The sequence below is a fragment of the Ranitomeya variabilis genome, chromosome 6 (genome assembly GCF_051348905.1).
Source record: "Ranitomeya variabilis isolate aRanVar5 chromosome 6, aRanVar5.hap1, whole genome shotgun sequence".
NCBI lineage: Eukaryota > Metazoa > Chordata > Amphibia > Anura > Dendrobatidae > Ranitomeya > Ranitomeya variabilis.
The window spans coordinates 582966965-582992662 of record NC_135237.1 but is presented as its reverse complement, the minus strand read 5'-3'; the positions used below and the strand labels follow the sequence as shown (position 1 = coordinate 582992662).

The following is a 25698-nucleotide window of genomic DNA, read 5'->3' as shown; positions in this document are numbered from 1 at the left end:
TTTAAATCAGTGATTTAAATCATGATTAAAATCATGATTTAAATCGATCCGATTTAAATAGAAAAAAATCTTTTGATTTAAATCGTGATTTAAATCATGATTTAAATCGGCGTGATTTAAATCAATCCACCCTGAACTGGACTAGAAACTTCTAGAATCCATGAAAGTTCTTTGTTTGTTTTTTGTAAGATATTACGCAAACCGTTTAAGTTAAGACCACGAAAACATATATTTGTAATCTCCATCGAAGGATCTACCCATCACTCTAAACATGAGCTTTTAACTCCATCAGGTGAAGAAGTAGGGATTTCTCTGTAAATATACATCCCAAATAGGACATATTTGATCTCACTAGAATGCCAGCGATAACACGAGATGAATGTTGGGTATGGTACGATTATGACATGTTCTGTAGCGAAGTTACGGGCATCAGATATATTTAATGCCCAGTTAGTGAAACCGAAAAGTAGGAGGGTTTGGAAAAGCCAGCCCTTTCTGTGAGGTCACAGGCTGTAGGTTTTAAGTGCTGGCCGGCGTCCAAGAGAGAGATTTGAGTTTTTACCTGAAAAGCCCAGAGTGCACGCCCTGATGCACTGGGATAGATGGAAAGTTCCCCTAGCCTGTTGCCTGCAATGCTTTGAACAACTGTAAGTGTTATTTCTCATGTTATTCCGTTTTTTTTATAATCACCTTGTACATATTTTGCAATTGTCTCATTTGTAACATCTTTGTAAAATATTTTGATAAAGCACTGCCTACATTTTGTGGGGTATATTATTTCATGCCAGTTCTTTCTCCATGCTCTAAAAACGTACCCTAAGTCTTCTGAAGGGAATTTACGCTACAGTTTTGGGTTAGCTTCGGACCCGTTTAATCGAAGCTGGTGGCAGTAATACCGTGTACTGTGCAGGCCTTTGGGTGTCACTGTAGCGACTGCGGCTTGATAATTATTGTTCCTGCCTGAGCGGGAGTAGTATCGCATCGCTGCAGCGTGCCCAATAGCCAGTACAAAGCAGGCAGCCTTTCTGGCGACTAATTACCCTAGGTGCAGTACCTAATCTGACCTGACATAAAAGGGGGGTGCCAGAGAGCTGCAAGGATTAAGTGGAACTGTAAGCGGGATACACAAAAATCCCTGCAGTTCGTGGTATATTGAAGAGCAGTGGGATACCTAAAATAAGCCCCTGCTGTAAACTAAGAGGTCAATAGCCTTGTGTGTGTTTTTTTATCACATTGTAGCAGTGGAGGGATAACTAAGATAAGCCCCCCTGCACATGTGATAGCCGTCTGTTGGTCTAAAGTCACCTCAATCCGTGACATATTGGTGGCAGTGGTCAGGAATCGCTGGGGATTTTGTGACAAACTGCTGGCTGTGGATAAGGGATCGTGAAAATTGGTGGCAAGGCGGTGGGATATTAGAGCATTAGTGATTTGGTTTGAGCAATCATTCCTCTTACTAAAAACTTGCAGAAGGTTCTTGCGAGGACTGCGCAAATAAGTTTGGAGAACGAACTCAGTGTTTATTAGACTTGAGACAATTGTGTACTGGTAATTATCCCCTCCCTTTCTCTTCGTTTTTCTATCCTATCTTTTATTTGGCAACCATGGCCACAAAAGGAGAAGCCTGATACACCCAGCAGAAGAAGGACACTCTTGCTGGGATATGCACGTACCATGGCCTGAACCATGACAGTTACAGTGATGTGGTGCATGGACTGGGGACCCACTTTGACCAGTGGACCCAAGGACTGTCAGTGACCACCTTTGCACAGCTGTGAGACCTGATGATCAAAGACCAGTTTTTCCATCTTTGCCTAGCTGAGGTGCGACAGTTCGTGATGGACAGAGAACCCAAAGATGTGACGAAAGCAGCGCAGATTACCGATGCCTATGAGGCCAACCGTAGATCGGAAGTGCGGAAGCCAGTGACCACCAGCTGGAGAGGGGGTAAGCCTGCATCCAACGCCAGTACCCCTGCCAGCCAACACACCAGAGGTCCTGTCCCCGTGGCCAACAGCAGCAGACCTACCACCGAACTTCGCCAGTGTTACCACTGCAGGCAGCCTGGTCATATCAGTACCTTCTGTTCAAACAAGCAGAAGAACCTCCCAGCCAAGGCCCCAGGGCCTAATGCAGCAGTTCTTTTGGTGGGTGGTGTGGTTGGGAGGGTGTGTGACAACGTACAGCACGTCACCGTGGGAGGTCATGTTGCTACAGGCCTCAAGACACCGGGGCTGAACGAACCCTCATCCGACCCGAACTGGCAGCCCCTGAAGAAATCATTCCGGGGAAAACCCTAACTGTCACTGGGACATCAGCTGTACCTTGCCAATGGCCCGGGTTTATATTGATTGGGGTGCTGGGAGCGGGGTGAAGGAAGTGGGGCTGTCTGATAATTTACCCACTGATGTTTTGTTGGGGACTGATTTGGGGAGGTTGGTTGCATACTACGTCATTGACACCCCTCCCCAACCTACTAATGAGGGTAACGTTAACCCTGATGATGATGATGATGATGATGGGAAATCGCATGTGTTACCTGACCATGCTTTATCTTGTAATGATGCATCTGATAACCATTTTTTCCCTAGGATTGATGGTGAAAATGTTGTACCTGTGCCAACTGAACCTGATAATGATGTTTCTGTGAAAGTTGATGTGTCCATAGGTACAGGAGTGCTCAGCCACGTCGCTCTGCGGAGTGAGACGGAACCCCTAGCAGGGGCAAGTGTCTGTGCTACCGGAAATGGGGAGATACATGGGAACCGCGAGGAAGGTAACTGGCCCATAAGTAGCAATGCTCCTGAGGTAATGGGGGTGGATGGGGAGGTAGAGCCCATAGCAGCTTCGGCTGATGGGTCTGTAGAAACCCCCGGGGAGACAGCCTACGTAGCTGCTGTCACCCGCAGTCAGAGTGCCCGGAACACAGATAACTGTCTGCCTCCCGGACCCTCCCCAGTCATCAGTTGACTGAACCAGAGGTGGACCCAGAGCAGGTCCCAGAGGGCTCCTGTGGGGAAGGGACCCTGACGTCGCTTCTGGCTTCCCCTAGCCAGGAGTTTCAGGCCGCTCTGCACACAGATGCGAGCCTAGAGAGTTTGAGACAACTCGCCGGGAGGCGCTTCTCCAAGACTGATAAGGAGAAGGTGTTCTGGGAAGGAGGAAGGTTGTACCAGGAGACAGTACCCGGAAAATCGCAAAACTAAGGCCCGGCTGTCTCAACACTTCTATTGGCCTAAGATGTGGTCAGATGTGTCAAACTACTGCCGCTCCTGTGTCACCTGTCAGAGTGGGGAAGGCGGGGCCTGCTCTTAAGGCTCCCCTGATCCCTTTGCCAGTGATAGAGGAGCCTTTCCAGAGGATTGCGGTGGACATTGTGGGCCCACTGGCCGTCTCCAGCAGCTCTGGAAAGCGATATATCCTTACTGTGGTAGACTACGCTACCCGGTACCCAGAGGCAGTAGCTCTGTCGTCAACTAGGGCAGATAAGGTGGCGGATGCCCTGTTGGCCATCTTTTCACGTGTAGGATTTCCCAGGGAAATGCTTACTGATCAAGGGACCCAATTTATGTCTCACCTAATGGAGGCTCTCTGTAAGAAAATGCAGGTGAAGCACCTGGTATCGAGTGCATATCACCCACAGACCAATGGCTTGTGTGAACGCTTCAATGGTACCCTCAAACAGATGCTACGCATGCTGGATGAGACACAAGGGCGCGACTGGGAGCGGTACCTCCCACACCTGCTATTCGCTTACCGAGAGGTTCCGCAGGCCTCGACGGGGTTCTCCCCCTTCGAGCTCCTGTACGGCAGGTGAGTCCGGGGACCCCTTGGGTTGGTAAGAGAATCCTGGGAAGAGGAGCCGAACCCTTCTGAAGTGTCCATAGTGGAGTATGTCATGCGCTTCCGTGACAAGATGCAGACCTTGACGCAGTTGGTGCATGACAACATGACGCAGGCTCAGGCTGATCAGAAGCACTGGTACAACCAGAACGCCCGGGAGCGGACCTACCACGTGGGTCAAAAGGTGTGGGTGCTGGTCCCCGTACCAACGGATAAGCTTCAGGCAGCCTGGGAGGGCCCGTATGTCATCCACCAACAGCTCAACCCGGTCACCTACGTGGTCACGCTTGACCACGCTCGGGGAAGGCGAAAGGCCTTTCACGTCAACATGATGAAGGCTCATCACAAACGTGAACCTTTCGTCCTACCGGTCTGCAGCTTGCCCGAAGACGGGGAGGAAGACACCCTCCTGGACATGCTGGCCCAAGCCAAGGCCGGTGGGTCCATCGAGGACATGGAGGTAAGCGCCTCGCTAGATGAACTACAGCGGTTGCAGTTGCAAACCACACTGGAACCCTTCCGGGTCGTGTTCTCCAACCGGCCTGGAAGGACTGAGTTAGCCGTCCACGAGGTGGACACCGGGAATCACGCCCCACTACGGCAAAAACCCTATCGAATCTCTGACCAGGTGCAGCAGATTATGCGCCAGGAGATCGATGATGTTACAGCTGGGGGTGATTCGACGGTCAAAGAGCGCGTGGGCCTCACCTGTAGTTCTCGTGCCAAAGAAGGACCGGACCACCCGGTTCTGCGTGGACTACAGGGGGCTCAACGCCATTAGAGCCTCTGACGCGCACCCAATGCCGCGCATTGAGGAGCTGCTTGAGAAGTTAGCTGGCGCAAAATACCTGACAATAATGGATCTAAGTCGCGGATACTGGCAGATTCCCCTGAGCCCCGAGGCACAGGAGAAGTCCGCCTTTATCACACCCTTTGGACTGTACGAGTCCACGGTCATGCCCTTCGGCATGAAGAATGCCCCTGCCACTTTCCAGCGGATGGTCAACCGCCTGCTTCAGGGACTGGAGAAGTACGCAGTGGCGTACTTGGATGACATTGCCATGTTCAGTCCCTCCTGGGGGGAACACCTGCAGCATCTCGAGGAGGTGCTCAGGTGAATTCACCGAGCAGGACTGACTATCAAGCCGGGAAAGTGCCAGATGGGCATGAGGGAGGTCCACTACCTGGGGCACCGGGTAGGCGGAGGCACCCTGAAGACAGAGCCTGAGAAAGTGGGCGCGATCGTGAACTTGCCCACTCATGGGACCAAGAAACAGGTGATGTCCTTCCTGGGCACTGCAGGGTACTATAGGCGCTTTGTGCAGCACTATAGTAGCCTGGCAAAACCTTTGACGGACCTCACATCGTCAACTGGACAGATGGCTGTGAGGGGGCCTTCCAGGCGTTGAAAACCGCACTGTGCAACGCCCCAGTGTTGAAAGCAGTCGACCGGTCCTGGTACAGACTGATGCCAGCGAGTTTGGCCTCGGTGCTGTGCTCAGCCAGGTTGACTCGGAGGACCAAGAGCACCCCGTGTTGTACCTGAGCCGGAAACTTTTGCCGAGGGAAGTGGCCTACTCCACCATTGAGAAGGAGTACCTGGCCATAGTCTGGGCCCTGCAGCGCTTGCAGCCCTACTTGTACGGTCACACCTTCACTGTGGTGACCGACCACAACCCTCTGCGCTGCCTAAGCACCATGTGTGGAACCAACGGCAGGTTGCTACGCTGGAGCCTTGCCTTTCAGCAATTTGACTTCACCATTGAACACAAAGCGGGCAGGGAGCATGGGAATGCAGATGGACTGTCCCGCCAGGGTGAACCTACTGAGGTGCGCATGGAGGCATACCGTGGGGTTCTACCTCCCTAGCGCACTCCAAAGGGGGGAGGTGTCACGATGGTATGAAATATCATAAGTTTAGTTCTCTTGCTAGCATGCTGTGGGCTAAGCCCCCCTCCTTGGAGTGATTCAGCAACAGCTCGTAGCTGCAAGTTCCTGACTTTCCTTCTCAGAGAGTGTGGGGGTTATGAGAGCCAAGGTATTTACGACCGGCATTTCCTGCCGTGTAAGCTCTTGTCCAGCTATAACTGGACTAGAAACCTCTAGAATCCATGAAAGTTCTTTGTTTGGTTTTTGTAAGATATTACGCAAACCATTTAAGTTAAGACCACGAAAACATATATTTGTAATCTCCATCGAAGGATCTACCCATCACTCTAAACATGAGCTTTTAACTCCATCAGGTGAAGAAGTAGGGATTTCTCTGTAAATATACATCCCAAATAGGACATATTTGATCTCACTAGAATGCCAGCGATAACACGAGATGAATGCTGGGTATGGTACGATTATGACATGTTCTGTAGCGAAGTTACAGGCATCAGATATATTTAATGCCCAGTTAGTGAAACCGAAGAGTAGGAGGGTTTGGAAAAGCTAGCCCTTTCTGTGAGGTCACAGGCTGTAGGTTTTAAGTGCTGGCCGGCGTCCAAGAGAGGGAGATTCGAGTTTTTACCTGAAGAGCCCAGAGTGCACGCCCTGATGCACTGGGATAGATGGAAAGTTCCCCTAGCCTGTTGCCTGCAATGCTTTGAACAACTGTAAGTGTTATTTCTCATGTTATTCCCTGTTTTTTTTTATAATTACCTTGTACATATTTGCAATTGTCTCATTTGTAACATCTTTGTAAAATATTTTGATAAAGCACTGCCTACATTTTGTGGGGTCTATTATTTCATGCCAGTTCTTTCTCCATGCTCTAAAAACGTACCCTAAGTCTTCTGAAGGGAATTTACGCTACTGTTTTGGGTTAGCTTCGGACCCGTTTAATCGAAGCTGGTGGCAGTAATACCGTGTACTGTGCAGGCCTTTGGGTGTCACTGTAGCGACTGCGGCTTGATAATTATTGTTCCTGCCTGAGCGGGAGTAGTATCGCGTCGCTGCAGCGTGCCCAATAGCCAGTACATAGCAGGCAGCCTTTCTGGCGACTACCCTAGGTGCAGTACCTAATCTGACCTGACAGTAAAGGGGGCGCCAGAGAGCTGCAAGGTTTAAGCGGAACTGTAAGCGGGATATACACAAATCCCTGCAGTTCATGGTATATTGACGAGCAGTGGGATACCTAAAATAAGCCCCTGCTGTAAACTAAGAGGTCAATAGCCTTGTGTGTGTTTTTTTATCACATTGTAGCAGTGGAGGGATAACTAAGATAAGCCCCCTGCACATGTGATAGCCGTCTGCTGGTCTAAAGTCACCCCAATCTGTGACATATTGGTGGCAGTGGTCAGGAATCCCTGGGGATTTTGTGACAAACTGCTGGCTGCGGATAAGGGATCGTGACACCTGATTTCTCATGTCCGTTCCTGTATGGGATCCCTGATTTCTCGTGTCCACCCCTGTATGGGATCCCTGATTTATCGTGTCCTCCCCTGTATGGGATCCCTGATTTCTCGTGTCCTCCCCTGTATGGGATCCCTGATTTCTCGTGTCCTCCCCTGTATGGGATCCCTGATTTCTCGTGTCCGCCCCTGTATGGGATCCCTGATTTCTCGTGTCCGCCCCTGTATGGGATCCCTGATTTCTCGTGTCCGCCCCTGTATGGGATCCCTGATTTCTCGTGTCCTCCCCTGTATGGGATCCCTGATTTCTCATGTCCGCCCCCATATGAGATCCCTGATTTCTCATGTCCGCCCCTGTATAGGATCCCTGACTTCTCATGTCCACCCCTGTATAACATCCATGATCTCTCGTCCTCCTCTGTTTGGGATCCCTGATTTCTCATGTCCGCCCCTGTATGGGATCCCTGATTTCTCGTGTCCGCCCCTGTATGGGATCCCTTATTTCTCGTGTCCGCCCCTGTATGGGATCCCTGATTTCTCATGTCCGCCCCCATGAGATCCCTGATTTCTCATGTCCGCCCCTGTATAGGATCCCTGATTGCTCATGCCCACCCCTGTATAACATCCCTGATCTCTCGTCCTCCTCTGTATGGGATCCCTGATTTCTCATGTCCTCCCCTGTATGAGATCCCTGATTTCTCATGTCCACCCCTGTATAACATCCCTGATCTCTTGTCCTCCTCTGTATGGGATCCCTGATTTTTCATGTCTGCCCCTGTATAGGATCCCTGATTTCTCGTGTCCTCCGCTGTATAACATCCCTGATCTCTCGTCCTCCTCTGTATGGGATCCCTGATTTTTCATGTCTGCCCCTGTATAGGATCCCTGATTTCTCATGTCCTCCTCTGTATGGGATCCTTGATTTCTCATGTCTGCCCCGTATGAGATCCCTGATTTCTCATGTCTGCCCCTGTATAGGATCCCTGATTTCTCGTGTCCTCCGCTGTATAACATCCCTGATCTCTCGTCCTCCTCTGTATGGGATCCCTGATTTCTCATGTCCGCCCCTGTATGGGATCCCTGATTTCTCATGTCCACCCCTGTATAACATCCCTGATCTCTCGTCCTCCTCTGTATGGGATCCCTGATTTCTCATGTCCTCCCCCGTATGGGATCCCTGATCTCTCATCCTCCCGTGCAGATCCGTACCTGTACGTTCTTGTGAGCGGCCCGGGTGCAGTGCATCATTAGGGTGAAGGTTGCAGTAGTAATCACACCAGCCAGGAAGTTTTGCAGCAGCAGAGTGAGGAGCAGACAATCTGAGGAACACGGAGGTGAAAACGACCAGTGTCAGAGCTCGTGTACATGGTGGAACGTGTGCGGTCACTAGTGGAGCCGTACGCAGCACAATGAGGCCCTGTTCACACTACGTTTCTGCCACGTGAGTGTGGCTCCCTGAAGATTGGTGTCCGAGTCCCTGGAAAATGCAATTGAAATCTATGTGATCCAGATCAGAGCATGGGCACCCAGTAGTATTACACAGGTAATGATCAGCATAAATGAGTACACCTCCCGTGAAAACCAACAGTTAACCAATGTCTCACTGAATACAACAAGTTCCACATTCTGACAGTTCTCGGTTTCATCCTGATAGTGAGATTATGATATAAACTCTCATTACAAAAGCTTCAGTTTACTCAAATTAGTTGATGCAAAAATGAGTACAGCCCCCTATCAATAATTCCTCCTGTGGTATTGTGTGTGGTCTCCAGGATGTGAGGAGGCACCGAGTCTTCTAGGCCTGGAAGGACCAAGGAGGCGACATTACAGCGACCATCTTTCTCCAGATCTAGAGCCTGGATGCCGGATGGAGAGTGGTGACAACTCGTCTCCAGAACTCCCCATAGGGGTTCGGTTGTCAGGAGACACTTGGCCACTGAGTCACCATCACCTGTCCTACAGCAATGCAGCTGAAGTGAGATTTGTAAAAGCGGCATCTTCTCTGTCACTTTAATGCAGCACATCTGTGGCTTTTTGATATCATCAATGATATGTCGCTCCCGACACCAGCAGCTCGTGTCTCCCCCCCCCACACCAGTTCATGTCCCCCCCGACACCAGCAGCTCATGTTTCCCCCCCGACAGCAGCAGCTCGTGTCCCCCCCCCCCGACACCAGTTCATGTCCTCCCCGACACCAGCAGCTCAAGTGTCCCCCCCGATAGCAGCAGCTCATGTGTCCCCCCCGACACCAGCAGCTCATGTGTCCCCCCGACACGAGCAGCTCATGTGTCCCCCCGACACCAGCAGCTCATGTGTCCCCAACACCAGCTCATGTGCCTCCCCCGACACCAGCAGCTCATGTGTCCCCCCACCAGCAGCTCATGTGTCCCCCCCGACACCAGCAGCTCATGTGTCCCCCCTGACACCAGCAGCTCATGTGCCTCCCCCCACCCCCCCGCTCATGTGTCCCCCCCCAGCAGCTCATGTGCCTCCCCCTCACCAGCAGCTCATGTGCCTCCCCCCGACACCAGCAGCTCATGTGCCTCCCCCCGACACCAGCAGCTCATGTGTCCCCCCCTCAACAGCAGCTCATGTGCCTCCCCCTCACCAGGTCTCACCAGAGGCACCCGACATCTAGAAAAATTAATTTAGAAAACTACATGGTGCTTACAGCGAAATGTGGTGGTCATGTTCTTATGTGGGGGCACATGAGCTGCCGGTGCCTGTATAAATACAGTCTAAGTTCAGAGGAGAGCTGCCAGGATGGTGAGCGGACTGCGAAGTATGTCCTACGAGGAATGGTTAAAGGATCTGGGAATGTTTAGCTGCAAAAAAAAGAAGGCGGAGAAGAGACTTAATCGCTGTTGTGAGGCATTGAGGGTGATCATAGTCAAGGGTCGGTATGTGTCCCCCAGGATGCTTTTAGAGACATACTAAAACCACTGGAGCGCACTATGATTACAAGGCAGAGGAAAAGGGGGTGTGGATTTGGTCAAAGTAGGTGACCAAGTCAGATTTTAGGAAAACCCCACATGGGCTTTTATTTTTGGAAGGATTTGCAGGTTGGGTAGTGGGGCGAATCCCTCCCTCTACTTTGGGTTTTGGCAGTGGCTTTGTGTCCAATTCCCATTTATACTCTCAGTTTTGTCTTGGGCGAGTTAGTTTTTGTTTTGCAAGCTGCAGAGCAGGAGGCTCTGTGCAATGCAGGCCTGTGTGAGGTTAATGCAGAGCAACGTTTCTGACGCACCCAAGAGATACGGCGGGGCAGTTGTCCACAGGAACAGGGCTGGATACGAATTGTTTTGAGGACATGGCTGCAGACCGGAGTATATCACTTACCTGTTTTTGTGGGTTTTCTGGAATAAAGACATTTTATGTTGAACTTTCTGTGGTTCCTGCCTATCTGTCGCACAGTGTGAAGACCGCTGCACTACACTGTCTACAAATATCTGAAGGGCTGTCACAGTGTAGAGGAATCATCATTCTCATTTGCACATGGAAATACGAGAAGCAATGGGATGAAACTGAATGGGAGAAGATACAGATTAGATATTAGAAAAAAGTTTTTGACACTGAGGGAGATCAATGAGTGGAACAGGCGGGTAAGTGGTGGTGAGTTCTCCTTCAATGGAAGTCTTCTCACAGAGGCTAGACAGACATCTGTCTTAGACGGTTTAGTGACTCCTGCATTGAGAAGAGGGCTGGACACGATGACTCTGGAGGTACCTTCCAACTCTAACATACTAGGATTCTATGAAAGGACTGGTGATTGATAATGATTTATCAATTGCTGGTTGTTTAGTGCCGACCGTGTAAGGAGGAAGACCAGGCTGCGGGTACCTGCGTCATGCCGGGTCCGGAATGGTCGAGGCTGCATCCAGTGTTGCCGGGGGGAAAGAATGGGGACATGATAGGTCCATGACCTGGGTAGATGGGGCATGGCTAAGCCAGGCCGTGTACAGGAAACACGGGAAAGAGCGGTCAGTTTCCCGCCAGCAGTGACAGCGGAGGAAGTTGTGCGGCGTGTTCCGCAGCGAGAGGGGCAGCGCGTAGTCGTGCCCCGGCAGAACTAGAGTGGATGCTCCTTTGAGGCAGGGTGTGTGCAGTGCTCTGTGCCCCCGGCTAGACGGAGTCCAGTGCTCGCACAGAGGAGCGGGTGCAAGATGCAGAGGTGCGTTCATCATCACTGACAGACGTGCAGCAGCACACGTGGTGGACAGAGACGCCTGCAGAGCTCCCCACTTCTTTTGCACAGATTTACGGACTAGGGGCTCAGCGGGCAAAACCGATGACCACCCGTTGCGGCCAGCAGCTGGACCGCGATTTGCTAGACTTCGCTTGAGGACACCACGCCGGCCGTTGCCGGTACCGCAACTCCCATCGGACTATATGTGGATGAGGACCAGAGAAGACTACAATAAGTGCCTATCAGACTGTTGCATTAACCCTTTACTCCCCTTGTTGATAGTGATCAGTAAACAAACTCCCTGCGAGGAGGTCATTGTTATCCAATTAGATAATATTGTTAGGCTGGGTTTACATTACGTTACTGGCGTCCGTTAGACGGACTACGTTACACCGCGGCATAATGCAGTGTAACACAGTCCGTTAACGCCGCCATTGAGTCCAATGTCGGACACATCGGGCGTGCGCTAGCGATGTGCCATCATTGAGTGACGGACTCTGGGACGCGGGCTGCAGCGTTTCCGGGTCCGTCACCGCTAGCGCAGATAGAGCATCTGCTAGCTCTATCTGCGCTAGCATGTCGGCACTTGTGTTAACAGCAGCCCGTTACCGTTATATGTTGAACGGGCTGCTGTTAACGCAATGTGAACCTGGCCTTATACAGCGTTGTTCTTCAATCCCTGCACTACTGCATTCCTGCACCTACTTACATTAGAATACCCCAATACAGTATCCTATACATTATGCTATACAGTCACAGCAGTACCCCTATAGATACCCCATACAACATCCTATGCAGTACCCTAGGCCCTGTAGTTGGTACAGAAGCACAATGCCCCAGCTGGCTTTGGCACGAACACTATGGGACTTCTGGACTCTTCCATAAATCCCAGATTCAGTATCCACTTCACTTTTTTCGAGATCACCTCTCACCGGGCATCTGGGATCCGATAGGGCTTCAGGTTGACTTAAACCTGATGTGACGCTAGTCACTTCTCACGGCTACGCTGTGAGTCCGAGTGGTCAGGGGGTCCAAAGTCAGAAGCCAGGAGGGTACGTCATAAACAGAAGGAAGAGACAAAAGTGTAGTCAGGTAACGTTCCAAGGTCAGAAACCAGGAGGGTAACGGATCAGAACTGAAAGGGTTAAACAAGCAGATGGTCAGAACACAGTCAGGCAACAGATCAAGCAGAAGTCAAGGTACAGGGAGCACAATGCACAAACCTCACAAGATGAATGTAGGTCTGGCAGTGGTCTGGGAGAAGCTTCTCAGTAAGGTAGGCATGGAATTACCCGGGATAGTGAACACCTGAGACAGCCGACACCTCCCAGTCACAGATTGGCTAGTCGGGCTGTCAATAAACACACCGACAACTCAGCACGCCCCTGAACCAGACTGGACGGTCATGCTGTCAATCAAAGTACTGACAGCTCCAGCACGCCCCTGTACCAGATTGGACGGCCAAACTATCAGTAACTGCATCCCAGACACCGAGGGGTGGAACCGTGACACATGAGGCTCCGTGAGAACCTCATGCTCTATGACCTTAAATCTGATAATTCAGAAAAGAGGTTTCTATTTCAGTGCAACTACTCCCAGCACAGTTTCTTTTGGGGGCATGACAAAGTCTCAGCCACCTCGATATCTTCCATGTTGACTTCTGACTTGGCCAGCAAACGAGCTGACAAAGCTTGATTAGGTTATAAGGTGCACTATGTCCCGGAACACAGCGAAGTACTTCCGGGACATAGTGCGCCGGCGCATGCGAACTAATGCTTTTCAGCTTTGCCCTCAGTTGGGCAAACCATACTGCGCATGCGCAAGACAAGATTGCCTTGCGCACGCGTGTTCTACGGAGGAAAGCAAATCAACTTCAAGACAATATTGAGGCCAGCGTGCGTCCAGCGGGAAAGGAAGGAGTGAATAAAAGACCCGAAAACACCGCCCATCGGACCGAAAAAAGGGCCCGCCAAATTCAGGTGACAGGTTCCCTTTAACATGGTAAGGTTTCCTTTGCCGTGGTTGGTGTTCTTTGTAGTTGACTTCACCAATCTTCTCCACTTCTGCAAGGGGACTGACAGTTGGCCAGAAAGTAGCTTACCTCCTGCATTCCATCTGGGTCACATGCTCCATCATGCTTCTGTAGGGTGTGGGCTATGCTTCCAAAAACTTTTTTGCCACGTCCAGGAGTCCACGGGGGCTGTCTGCCATACAGCAGTTTAAATCAGGAGAAGCTTGTAGAAATAGGCTGATGGAGAACAACAGATAGGGAAGTACACAATCTCAGACCCGGCTGTACTTCTCTACCACCATCTTCAACATTGCCTAGTGGGCATGGCCAAAAGGGCCACGGCCTCTCTCAATACAAGTGTTTACTGGAAGGGAGCATGTATGTACTCATAGATACCCTCCAGTCCTGATTCAGAAACCGGTGAATCCCCGCAGCACACAGTGTGTGCGCTGGGGGTATTCATAAGTTTGCAGTCACACAGAGTAACTGCAGACTTATCGGTTTGGACCGGACAACCCCTTTAAGTCATAAAAGGCTTTTTGTAGTCTCGAGTCAAATATGGTGCCAGCACCTCAGCCTACTGTTCCGTAGGTAATTTCTCCCAGTCCAGCACCCCCGAATCACTGTTATGACACCATCACATGTAGTAATCTTTGCAACACGTCTCTTACCATCTTTCTCACCCGTGTCTCTTCACTTCGATTTGGAAGGGATGTGGTTTCCCTGACCAGGAGCATCTTTGCCAAGAGAGTCATCTGCTGCTGCTGTACTTGTTGCACTAAGGCTACTTTCACACTAGCGTTTTCAATACGTTGCAATGCGTCGCTTTGGCAAAAAAACGCATCCTGCAAAAGTGCTTGCAGGATGCGTTTTTTTCCCCATTGACTAACATTAGCGACGCATTGACACACGTCGCAACTGTCGTGCGACGGTTGCACCGTGTTGTGGCGGACCGTCGGCTGCAAAAAACGTTACATGTAACGTTTTTTGCTGCCGATGGTCCGCTTTTTCCGACCACGCATGCGCGGCCGGAACTCCGCCCCCACCTCCCCGCACCTCACAATGGGGCAACGGATGCGCTGGAAAAATGCATCCGCGGCCCCCGTTGTGCGGCGTATACAACGCTAGCGTCGGTAACCTCGGCCCGACGCTCTGCGACGGGCCGAGTACGAAGCTAGTGTGAAAGTAGCCTTACAGTTTATTAATCTTCTGCTGCGCTTGCTGTTGCATGTTGGCCTGGACAGCTGCTTGATTAGCTCCTCCATGGGTTCAGACCATGCTTTACCAGCCGAGGCTGCCTTCACCCAGAACATACAGTCTTTCCAGCAATTACCTGTGCTCCTTGGTATTCATTGCCCGTATTCTCCACCAGTTGTAGGAATTCAGTCATTTTTTACATAAGCACTGTTCACAAAAGCTTGCGGTATCTTTGTCCAAACCAGCAGATTCGTAAAAGTTTATAAGTCTTCACCAAAAGCAAATGTACAGCCTCTTCCAGCACAAAACAGAAACAGTCCATGCAGAAATTTAGCTCCACCGTTTAAGGTACCTTCACACTAAGCGACTTTGCAGCGATAACGATAGCGATCCGTGACGTTGCAGCATCCTGGCTAGCGATCTCGTTGTGTTTGACACGCAGCAGCGATCAGGATCCTGCTGTGATATCGCTGGTCGTTGCTGAAAGTCCAGAACTTTATTTGGTCGTCAGATCGTCGTGTTTGACAGCAAAAGCAACGATGCCAGCAATGTTTTACAATGGTAACCAGGGTAAATATCGGGTTACTAAGCACAGGGCCGCGCTTAGTAACCCGATATTTACCCTGGTTACCATTGTAAAAGTAAAAAAAACACAGTACATACTCACCCTCTGATGTCTGTCACGTCCCCCGGCGTCCGCGCTGCTGCTCAGAGCTTCCTGCACTGAATGTGTCAGTGCCGGCCGGAAAGCAAAGCACAGCGGTGACGTCACCGCTGTGCTCTGCTGCCGGCGCTTACACAGTGCAGGGAAGAGGACGCCGGGGGACGCGACTGACACGGCAATGTAAGTATGTAGTGTTTGGTTTTTTTTACTTTTACAATGGTAACCAGGGTAAATATCGGATTACTAAGCGCGGCCCTGCGCTTAGTAACCCGATGTTTACCCTGGTTACCCGGGGCCTTCGGCATCGTTGGTCGCTGGAGAGCTGTCTGTGTGACAGCTCTCCAGCGACCACACAGCGACGCTGCAGCGATCGGCATCGTTGTCGATATCGCTGCAGCGTCGCTTAATGTGACGGTACCTTAAGATATCACAGGGCTTAGTCTGATGAGGAGTGACCAGCACAACAGGTCTTTCCACTTCTCCACACAGACCTGTATGTTGCAGTTCTGCTGTCCTTTTACACCAGGTGCACCTCCTGGATCTGAGGATGGGCACAACCAGTCCCAACCAACTCTTCCAGTCGTTCCAAAATCTAGGCCCATTAAAAACACCTCTCAGAACTATACGTGCTGTGCCTGCCTCTTCAGGTTTCACATCATCATGCCTAGGCACCTCGGTGACACATGCCCTCCATCCAGGACCTGTCCAGCTGCTTTCTTACAATATATAATGTAGTGATAATCGAGGCGGTGTACTCATCTATGCTGTGCACTGTGTGTAGTCACTCTTAAGGCCTGATTACACTGATGTACTCACATAACTGTACTCAGAGCCCGATTATATTGTTGTACTTGCATATCTGCAATCACTATTGCATAGAGTGGAGCATTATTATTCGGTGGTGGCCGGATCAGGACAGTCCGAGCATCTCTGGCACCTGAATGCTGGCATCCTGGCCGCCTCTTGTCACCACCTGATGTGGTGGAGCCTTGTACAAGTCAGGGGCGATGCTGGAGCACGACGTGTGATCACGGTCAGATCATGTGCGCGTGATCTGCATGTGTGATCACAGTCATGGCTTCTCTCATCGCATGATGGGGACTTCAGGACTTATTTACATGGATGATCTTGTGACTCACCTTTTACAACACTGGAGTCCTCACCCAAGGAAGCGAGGAGTAAAGTCTGAAGAACAAGACAGGAGAGCCGGAGTATGAACAGCATCCTAAGCAGCGCAGGCACCGACCTGAGAATGAGAAGAGATGAAAACATTCCAAAATACAGATTCAAAAACATAGAAAAATATTCTCAGCCAGAAGCATTGCTATGCCTACTTCTCCATCAGTAATATTGAAAGAATCAAGATAGTGGACAAATATACCATACCACCAAAAGATGAGTACAAAGTACTCACAGACCACTATGACACCGACAATATAAAATCAATAAAGTTTATTGAAAATACGTCTAAAAGATGTTTTAGACGTATTTTCAATAAACTTTATTGATTTTATATTGTCAGTGTCATAGTGGTCTGTGAATACTTTGTACTCATCTTTTGGTGGTATAGAGATGAAAACATTGCAGCCTGCTCCACCCAGAGATGTCATCTCCACACGGCAAAGGTTGCTCCACCAACGCAGACCCCGGCGTATGTGTGATAATTCACCGTGTTGTTTCACTCGGCTGAGGGATCTGGTGGGTCACACTGCCGTTGTAGTTACGGATCGGCAGGACGCCATAAATGTATGCGTAACAATCTTTTGCTTTTCTGATCTTGGCTTATATCATGCGGCTTACCCCTCCGGAGCTGGAGTGCAAAGTCTTACATCTACCCCCTCCAGAGCTGGAGTCCCAAGTCTTACCTCTACCCCCTCCAGAGCTGGAGTCCCAAGTCTTACCTCTACCCCCTCCGGAGCTAGACCCAAGTCTTACCTCTACCCCCTCCGGAGCTGGAGTCCCAAGTCTTACCTCTACCCCCTCCAGAGCTGGAGTCCCAAGTCTTACCTCTACCCCCTCCAGAGCTGGAGTCCCAAGTCTTACCTCTACCCCCTCCGGAGCTAGACCCAAGTCTTACCTCTACCCCCTCCGGAGCTGGAGTCCCAAGTCTTACCTCTACTCCCTCCGGAGCTGGAGTCCCAAGTCTTCCCTCTACCCCCTCCGGAGCTGGAGTCCCAAGTCTTACCTCTACCCCCTCCGGGGCTGGAGTCCCAAGTCTTACCTCTACCCCTCTCCGGAGCTGGAGTCCCAAGTCTTAGCTCTACCCCCTCCGGAGCTGGAGTCCCAAGTCTTCCCTCTACCCCCTCCGGAGCTGGAGTCCCAAGTCTTCCCTCTACCCCCTCCGGAGCTGGAGTCCCAAGTCTTACCTCTACCCCCTTCGGAGCTGGAGTCCCAAGTCTTACCTCTACTCCCTCCGGAGCTGGAGTCCCAAGTCCTACCTCTACCCCCTCCGGAGCTGGAGTCCCAAGTCTTCCCTCTACCCCCTCCGGAGCTGGAGTCCCAAGTCTTCCCTCTACCCCCTCCAGAGCTGGAGTCCCAAGTCTTCCCTCTACCCCCTCCAGAGCTGGAGTCCCAAGTCTTACCTCTACCCCCTCCGGGGCTGGAGTCCCAAGTCTTACCTCTACCCCCTCCGGAGCTGGAGTCCCAAGTCTTAGCTCTACCCCCTCCGGAGCTGGAGTCCCAAGTCTTACCTCTACTCCCTCCGGAGCTGGAGTCCCAAGTCCTACCTCTACCCCCTCCGGAGCTGGAGTCCCAAGTCTTCCCTCTACCCCCTCCGGAGCTGGAGTCCCAAGTCTTCCCTCTACCCCCTCCAGAGCTGGAGTCCCAAGTCTTACCTCTACCCCCTCCGGAGCTGGAGTCCCAAGTCTTCCCTCTACCCCCTCCAGAGCTGGAGTCCCAAGTCTTACCTCTACCCCCTCCGGAGCTGGAGTCCCAAGTCTTACCTCTACCCCCTCCGGAGCTGGAGTCCCAAGTCTTCCCTCTACCCCCTCCGGAGCTGGAGTCCCAAGTCTTCCCTCTACCCCCTCCAGAGCTGGAGTCCCAAGTCTTCCCTCTACCCCCTCCGGAGCTGGAGTCCCAAGTCTTCCCTCTACCCCCTCCGGAGCTGGAGTCCCAAGTCTTCCCTCTACCCCCTCCGGAGCTGGAGTCCCAAGTCTTACCTCTACCCCCTCCGGAGCTGGAGTCCCAAGTCTTACCTCTACCCCCTCCGGAGCTGGAGTCCCAAGTCTTACCTCTACTCCCTCCGGAGCTGGAGTCCCAAGTCTTCCCTCTACCCCCTCCGGAGCTGGAGTCCCAAGTCTTACCTCTACCCCCTCTGGGGCTGGAGTCCCAAGTCTTACCTCTACCCCCTCCGGAGCTGGAGTGCAAAGTCTTACATCTACCCCCTCCAGAGCTGGAGTCCCAAGTCTTACCTCTACCCCCTCCAGAGCTGGAGTCCCAAGTCTTACCTCTACCCCCTCCGGAGCTGGAGTCACAAGTCTTACCTCTACCCCCTCCGGAGCTGGAGTCCCAAGTCTTCCCTCTACCCCCTCCAGAGCTGGAGTCCCAAGTCTTACCTCTACCCCCTCCGGAGCTGGAGTCCCAAGTCTTACCTCTACCCCCTCCGGAGCTGGAGTCCCAAGTCTTACCTCTACTCCCTCCGGAGCTGGAGTCCCAAGTCTTACCTCTACCCCCTCCGGAGCTGGAGTCCCAAGTCTTACCTCTACCCCCTCCGGAGCTGGAGTCCCAAGTCTTACCTCTACCCCCTCCGGAGCTGGAGTCCCAAGTCTTACCTCTACCCCCTCCGGAGCTGGAGTCCCAAGTCTTACCTCTACCCCCTCCGGAGCTGGAGTCCCAAGTCTTACCTCTACCCCCTCCGGAGCTGGAGTCCCAAGTCTTACCTCTACTCCCTCCGGAGCTGGAGTCCCAAGTCTTCCCTCTACCCCCTCCGGAGCTGGAGTCCCAAGTCTTACCTCTACCCCCTCCGGGGCTGGAGTCCTAAGTCTTACCTCTACCCCCTCCGGAGCTGGAGTGCAAAGTCTTACATCTACCCCCTCCAGAGCTGGAGTCCCAAGTCTTACCTCTACCCCCTCCGGAGCTGGAGTCCCAAGTCTTCCCTCTACCCCCTCCGGAGCTGGAGTCCCAAGTCTTACCTCTACCCCCTCCGGGTCTGGAGTCCCAAGTCTTACCTCTACCCCCTCCAGAGCTGGAGTCCCAAGTCTTACCTCTACCCCCTCCGGAGCTGGAGTCCCAAGTCTTACCTCTACTCCCTCCGGAGCTGGAGTCCCAAGTCTTCCCTCTACCCCCTCCGGAGCTGGAGTCCCAAGTCTTACCTCTACCCCCTCCGGGGCTGGAGTCCCAAGTCTTACCTCTACCCCCTCTGGAGCTGGAGTCCCAAGTCTTAGCTCTACCCCCTCCGGAGCTGGAGTCCCAAGTCTTCCCTCTACCCCCTCCGGAGCTGGAGTCCCAAGTCTTCCCTCTACCCCCTCCGGAGCTGGAGTCCCAAGTCCTACCTCTACCCCCTTCGGAGCTGGAGTCCCAAGTCTTACCTCTACTCCCTCCGGAGCTGGAGTCCCAAGTCCTACCTCTACCCCCTCTGGAGCTGGAGTCCCAAGTCTTACCTCTACCCCCTCCGGAGCTGGAGTCCCAAGTCTTCCCTCTACCCCCTCCAGAGCTGGAGTCCCAAGTCTTACCTCTACCCCCTCCGGAGCTGGAGTCCCAAGTCTTGCCTCTACCCCCTCCGGAGCTGGAGTCCCAAGTCTTACCTCTACCCCCTCTGGAGCTGGAGTCCCAAGTCTTACCTGTACTCCCTCCGGAGCTGGAGTCCCAAGTCCTACCTCTACCCCCTCCGGAGCTGGAGTCCCAAGTCTTCCCTCTACCCCCTCCGGAGCTGGAGTCCCAAGTCTTCCCTCTACCCCCTCCGGAGCTGGAGTCCCAAGTCTTATCAATGTCGTGCAGCAGAGAGGGATCAGCACATGACAGAGGACAGTGTCTAGATACCGCTAGATCAGCACTACACCGGGTTACTGAATAAAAGCACTTATCCTAGAGGGTCATATGCCATCTAACCCTAAGGTCTCAGCCACTTACCTGCCCTTCCTCAGGATAGCACCACCACCAGCAGATCCAGCAATGGAAAACCCCAAGGACAGAATCCCGCTCCAAAATCCCAACTCAGCTGGAGAGACGCCCTGATCCAAGAGTAACAGGGGGACCATGGAGAGGGAGCCCTGCTCACCTGCAAGAAGAGCAACCTGCATGTCTGAGGGTCACACAAGGACAACTCCCATCATGTCACCTCTGATGTCCGAGCAGAAGCTATACACCGTGGAGAGGAGGCGAGGGGCCAGATACTATACACCAGGGAATGAGGGGCTGTATGCTATATACCAGAGTATAGTGGGGACAGGTTATACACCAATGTGCGGGGGTCAGCGGAGGCTATACACTGGGGAGAGGAGGCGAGGGGCCAGATACTATACACCAGGAATGGGGGGCTGTATGCTATATACCAGGGTATAGGGGGGACAGGATATACACCAATGTGCGGGGGTGACAGCGGAGGCTATACACTGGGGAGAGGAGGCGAGGGGCCAGATACTATACACCAGGAATGGGGGGCTGTATGCTATATACCAGGGTATAGGGGGGACAGGATATACACCAATGTGCGGGGGTCAGCGGAGGCTATACACTGGGGAGAGGAGGCGAGGGGCCAGATACTATACACCAGGAATGGGGGGCTGTATGCTATATACCAGGGTATAGGGGGGGACAGGATATACACCAATGTGCAGGGGTCAGCGGAGGCTATACACTGGAGAGAGGAGGCGAGGGGCCAGATACTATACACCAGGAATGGGGGGCTGTATGCTATATACCAGGGTATAGGGGGGACAGGATATACACCAATGTGCGGGGGTCAGCGGAGGCTATACACTGGGGAGAGGAGGCGAGGGGCCAGATACTATACACCAGGGAATGGGGGGCTGTATGCTATATACCAGGGTATAGGGGGGACAGGATATACACCAATGTGCGGGGGTCAGCGGAGGCTATACACTGGGGAGAGGAGGCGAGGGGCCAGATACTATACACCAGGAATGGGGGGCTATGTGCTATATACCAGGGTATAGGGGGGACAGGTTATACACCAATGTGCGGGGGTCAGTGGAGGCTATACACTGGGGAGAGGGGGCGAGGGGCCAGATACTATACACCAGGAATGGGGGGCTGTATGCTATATACCAGAGTATAGTGGGGACAGGTTATACACCAATGTGCGGGGGTCAGCGGAGGCTATACACTGGGGAGAGGAGGCGAGGGGCCAGATACTATACACCAGGAATGGGGGGCTGTATGCTATATACCAGGGTATAGGGGGGACAGGTTATACACCAATGTGCGGGGGTCAGTGGAGGCTATACACTGGGGAGAGGGGGCGAGGGGCCAGATACTATACACCAGGAATGGGGGGCTGTATGCTATATACCAGGGTATAGGGGGGACAGGTTATACACCAATGTGCGGGGGTCAGCGGAGGCTATACACTGGGGAGAGGAGGCGAGGGGCCAGATAATATACACCAGGGAATGAGGGGCTATGTGCTATATACCAGGGTATAGGGGGGGACAGGTTATACACCAATGTGCGGGGGTCAGCGGAGGCTATACACTGGGGAGAGGAGGCGAGGGGCCAGATACTATACACCAGGGAATGAGGGGCTATGTGCTATATACCAGAGTATAGGGGGGACAGGTTATACACCAATGTGCGGGGGTCAGCGGAGGCTATACACTGGGGAGAGGAGGCGAGGGGCCAGATACTATACACCAGGAATGGGGGGCTGTATGCTATATACCAGGGTATAGGGGGGACAGGTTATACACCAATGTGCGGGGGTCAGCGGAGGCTATACACTGGGGAGAGGAGGCGAGGGGCCAGATACTATACACCAGGAATGGGGGGCTGTATGCTATATACCAGGGTATAGTGGGGACAGGTTATACACCAATGTGCGGGGGTCAGCGGAGGCTATACACTGGGGAGAGGAGGCGAGGGGCCAGATACTATACACCAGGAATGGGGGGCTGTATGCTATATACCAGGGTATAGTGGGGACAGGTTATACACCAATGTGCGGGGGTCAGCGGAGGCTATACACTGGGGAGAGGAGGCGAGGGGCCAGATACTATACACCAGGAATGGGGGGCTGTATGCTATATACCAGGGTATAGGGGGGACAGGATATACACCAATGTGCGGGGGTCAGCGGAGGCTATACACTGGGGAGAGGAGGCGAGGGGCCAGACACTATACACCAGGAATGGGGGGCTGTATGCTATATACCAGGGTATAGTGGGGACAGGATATACACCAATGTGCGGGGGTCAGCGGAGGCTATACACTGGGGAGAGGAGGCGAGGGGCCAGATACTATACACCAGGAATGGGGGGCTGTATGCTATATACCAGAGTATAGGGGGGACAGGATATACACCAATGTGCGGGGGTCAGCGGGGGCTATACACTGGGGAGAGGAGGCGAGGGGCCAGATACTATACACCAGGGAATGGGGGGCTGTATGCTATATACCAGGGTATAGTGGGGACAGGATATACACCAATGTGCGGGGGTCAGCGGAGGCTATACACTGGGGAGAGGAGGCGAGGGGCCAGATACTATACACCAGGGAATGGGGGGCTGTATACTATATACCAGAGTATAGGGGGGACAGGTTATACACCAATGTGCGGGGGTCAGCGGAGGCTATACACTGGGGAGAGGAGGCGAGGGGCCAGATACTATACACCAGGAATGGGGGGCTGTATGCTATATACCAGGGTATAAGGGGACAGGTTATACACCAATGTGCGGGGGTCAGCGGAGGCTATACACTGGGGAGAGGAGGCGAGGGGCCAGATACTATACACCAGGAATGGGGGGCTGTATGCTATATACCAGGGTATAGGGGGGACAGGATATACACCAATGTGCGGGGGTGACAGCGGAGGCTATACACTGGGGAGAGGAGGCGAGGGGCCAGATACTATACACCAGGAATGGGGGGCTGTATGCTATATACCAGGGTATAGGGGGGACAGGTTATACACCAATGTGCGGGGGTCAGCGGAGGCTATACACTGGGGAGAGGAGGCGAGGGGCCAGATACTATACACCAGGAATGGGGGGCTATGTGCTATATACCAGGGTATAGGGGGGACAGGTTATACACCAATGTGCGGGGGTCAGCGGGGGCTATACACTGGGGAGAGGAGGCGAGGGGCCAGATACTATACACCAGGGAATGGGGGGCTATGTGCTATATACCAGAGTATAGGGGGGACAGGTTATACACCAATGTGCGGGGGTGACAGCGGAGGCTATACACTGGGGAGAGGAGGCGAGGGGCCAGATACTATACACCAGGGAATGGGGGGCTGCATGCTATATACCAGAGTATAGGGGGGACAGGTTATACACCAATGTGCGGGGGTCAGCGGAGGCTATACACTGGGGAGAGGAGGCGAGGGGCCAGATACTATACACCAGGAATGGGGGGCTGTATGCTATATACCAGGGTATAGGGGGGACAGGTTATACACCAATGTGCGGGGGTCAGCGGAGGCTATACACTGGGGAGAGGAGGCGAGGGGCCAGATACTATACACCAGGAATGGGGGGCTATGTGCTATATACCAGGGTATAGGGGGGACAGGTTATACACCAATGTGCGGGGGTCAGCGGAGGCTATACACTGGGGAGAGGAGGCGAGGGGCCAGATACTATACACCAGGAATGGGGGGCTGTATGCTATATACCAGAGTATAGGGGGACAGGATATACACCAATGTGCGGGGGTCAGTGGAGGCTATACACTGGGGAGAGGAGGCGAGGGGCCAGATACTATACACCAGGAATGGGGGGCTGTATGCTATATACCAGGGTATAGGGGGGACAGGATATACACCAATGTGCGGGGGTCAGCGGGGGCTATACACTGGGGAGAGGAGGCGAGGGGCCAGATACTATACACCAGGGAATGGGGGGCTGTATGCTATATACCAGGGTATAGTGGGGACAGGATATACACCAATGTGCGGGGGTCAGTGGAGGCTATACACTGGGGAGAGGGGGCGAGGGGCCAGATACTATACACCAGGAATGGGGGGCTGTATGCTATATACCAGGGTATAGGGGGGACAGGTTATACACCAATGTGCGGGGGTCAGCGGGGGCTATACACTGGGGAGAGGAGGCGAGGGGCCAGATACTATACACCAGGGAATGGGGGGCTGTATGCTATATACCAGGGTATAGGGGGGACAGGTTATACACCAATGTGCGGGGGTCAGCGGGGGCTATACACTGGGGAGAGGGGGCGAGGGGCCAGATACTATACACCAGGAATGGGGGGCTGTATGCTATATACCAGGGTATAGTGGGGACAGGTTATACACCAATGTGCGGGGGTCAGCGGGGGCTATACACTGGGGAGAGGAGGCGAGGGGCCAGATACTATACACCAGGAATGGGGGGCTGTATGCTATATACCAGGGTATAGGGGGGACAGGATATACACCAATGTGCGGGGGTCAGCGGAGGCTATACACTGGGGAGAGGAGGCGAGGGGCCAGATACTATACACCAGGAATGGGGGGCTGTATGCTATATACCAGGGTATAGTGGGGACAGGATATACACCAATGTGCGGGGGTCAGCGGAGGCTATACACTGGGGAGAGGAGGCGAGGGGCCAGATACTATACACCAGGAATGGGGGGCTATGTGCTATATACCAGGGTATACGGGGACAGGATATACACCAATGTGCGGGGGTCAGCGGAGGCTATACACTGGGGAGAGGGGGCGAGGGGCCAGATACTATACACCAGGAATGGGGGGCTGTATGCTATATACCAGGGTATAGGGGGGACAGGATATACACCAATGTGCGGGGGTCAGCGGAGGCTATACACTGGGGAGAGGAGGCGAGGGGCCTGATACTATACACCAGGAATGGGGGGCTGTATGCTATATACCAGGGTATAAGGGGACAGGTTATACACCAATGTGCGGGGGTGACAGCGGAGGCTATACACTGGGGAGAGGAGGCGAGGGGCCAGATACTATACACCAGGGAATGAGGGGCTGCATGCTATATACCAGGGTATAGGGGGGACAGGATATACACCAATGTGCGGGGGTCAGCGGAGGCTATACACTGGGGAGAGGAGGCGAGGGGCCTGATACTATACACCAGGGAATGAGGGGCTGTATGCTATATACCAGGGTATAGGGGGACAGGATATACACCAATGTGCGGGGGTCAGCGGGGGCTATACACTGGGGAGAGGAGGCGAGGGGCCAGATACTATACACCAGGAATGGGGGGCTGTATGCTATATACCAGGGTATAGTGGGGACAGGATATACACCAATGTGCGGGGGTCAGCGGAGGCTATACACTGGGGGGAGGAGGCG

The 25698-nt window shown here is 52.9% G+C and overlaps 1 protein-coding gene across 4 annotated transcripts in view; it reads right to left on the bottom strand.

The window, feature by feature from the left end:
• The window catches only part of SLC33A2 (solute carrier family 33 member 2), a 101259-nt gene that overhangs the window by 7568 nt on the left and 67993 nt on the right, over window positions 1–25698 (bottom strand). For 3 of the 4 annotated variants that reach the window (XM_077271599.1, XM_077271600.1, XM_077271598.1), the window contains exons 2-4: window positions 20307–20454; window positions 16379–16485; window positions 8391–8500 (exon numbers count right to left, since the gene is read on the bottom strand). In XM_077271599.1, coding sequence (XP_077127714.1) covers window positions 8391–8500; window positions 16379–16485; window positions 20307–20454 — 365 coding nt within the window. Of the gene's footprint in view, window positions 1–8390; window positions 8659–16378; window positions 16486–20306; window positions 20455–25698 lie in introns of all 4 variants that reach the window. The other variant, XR_013217116.1, reaches the window with a different exon arrangement.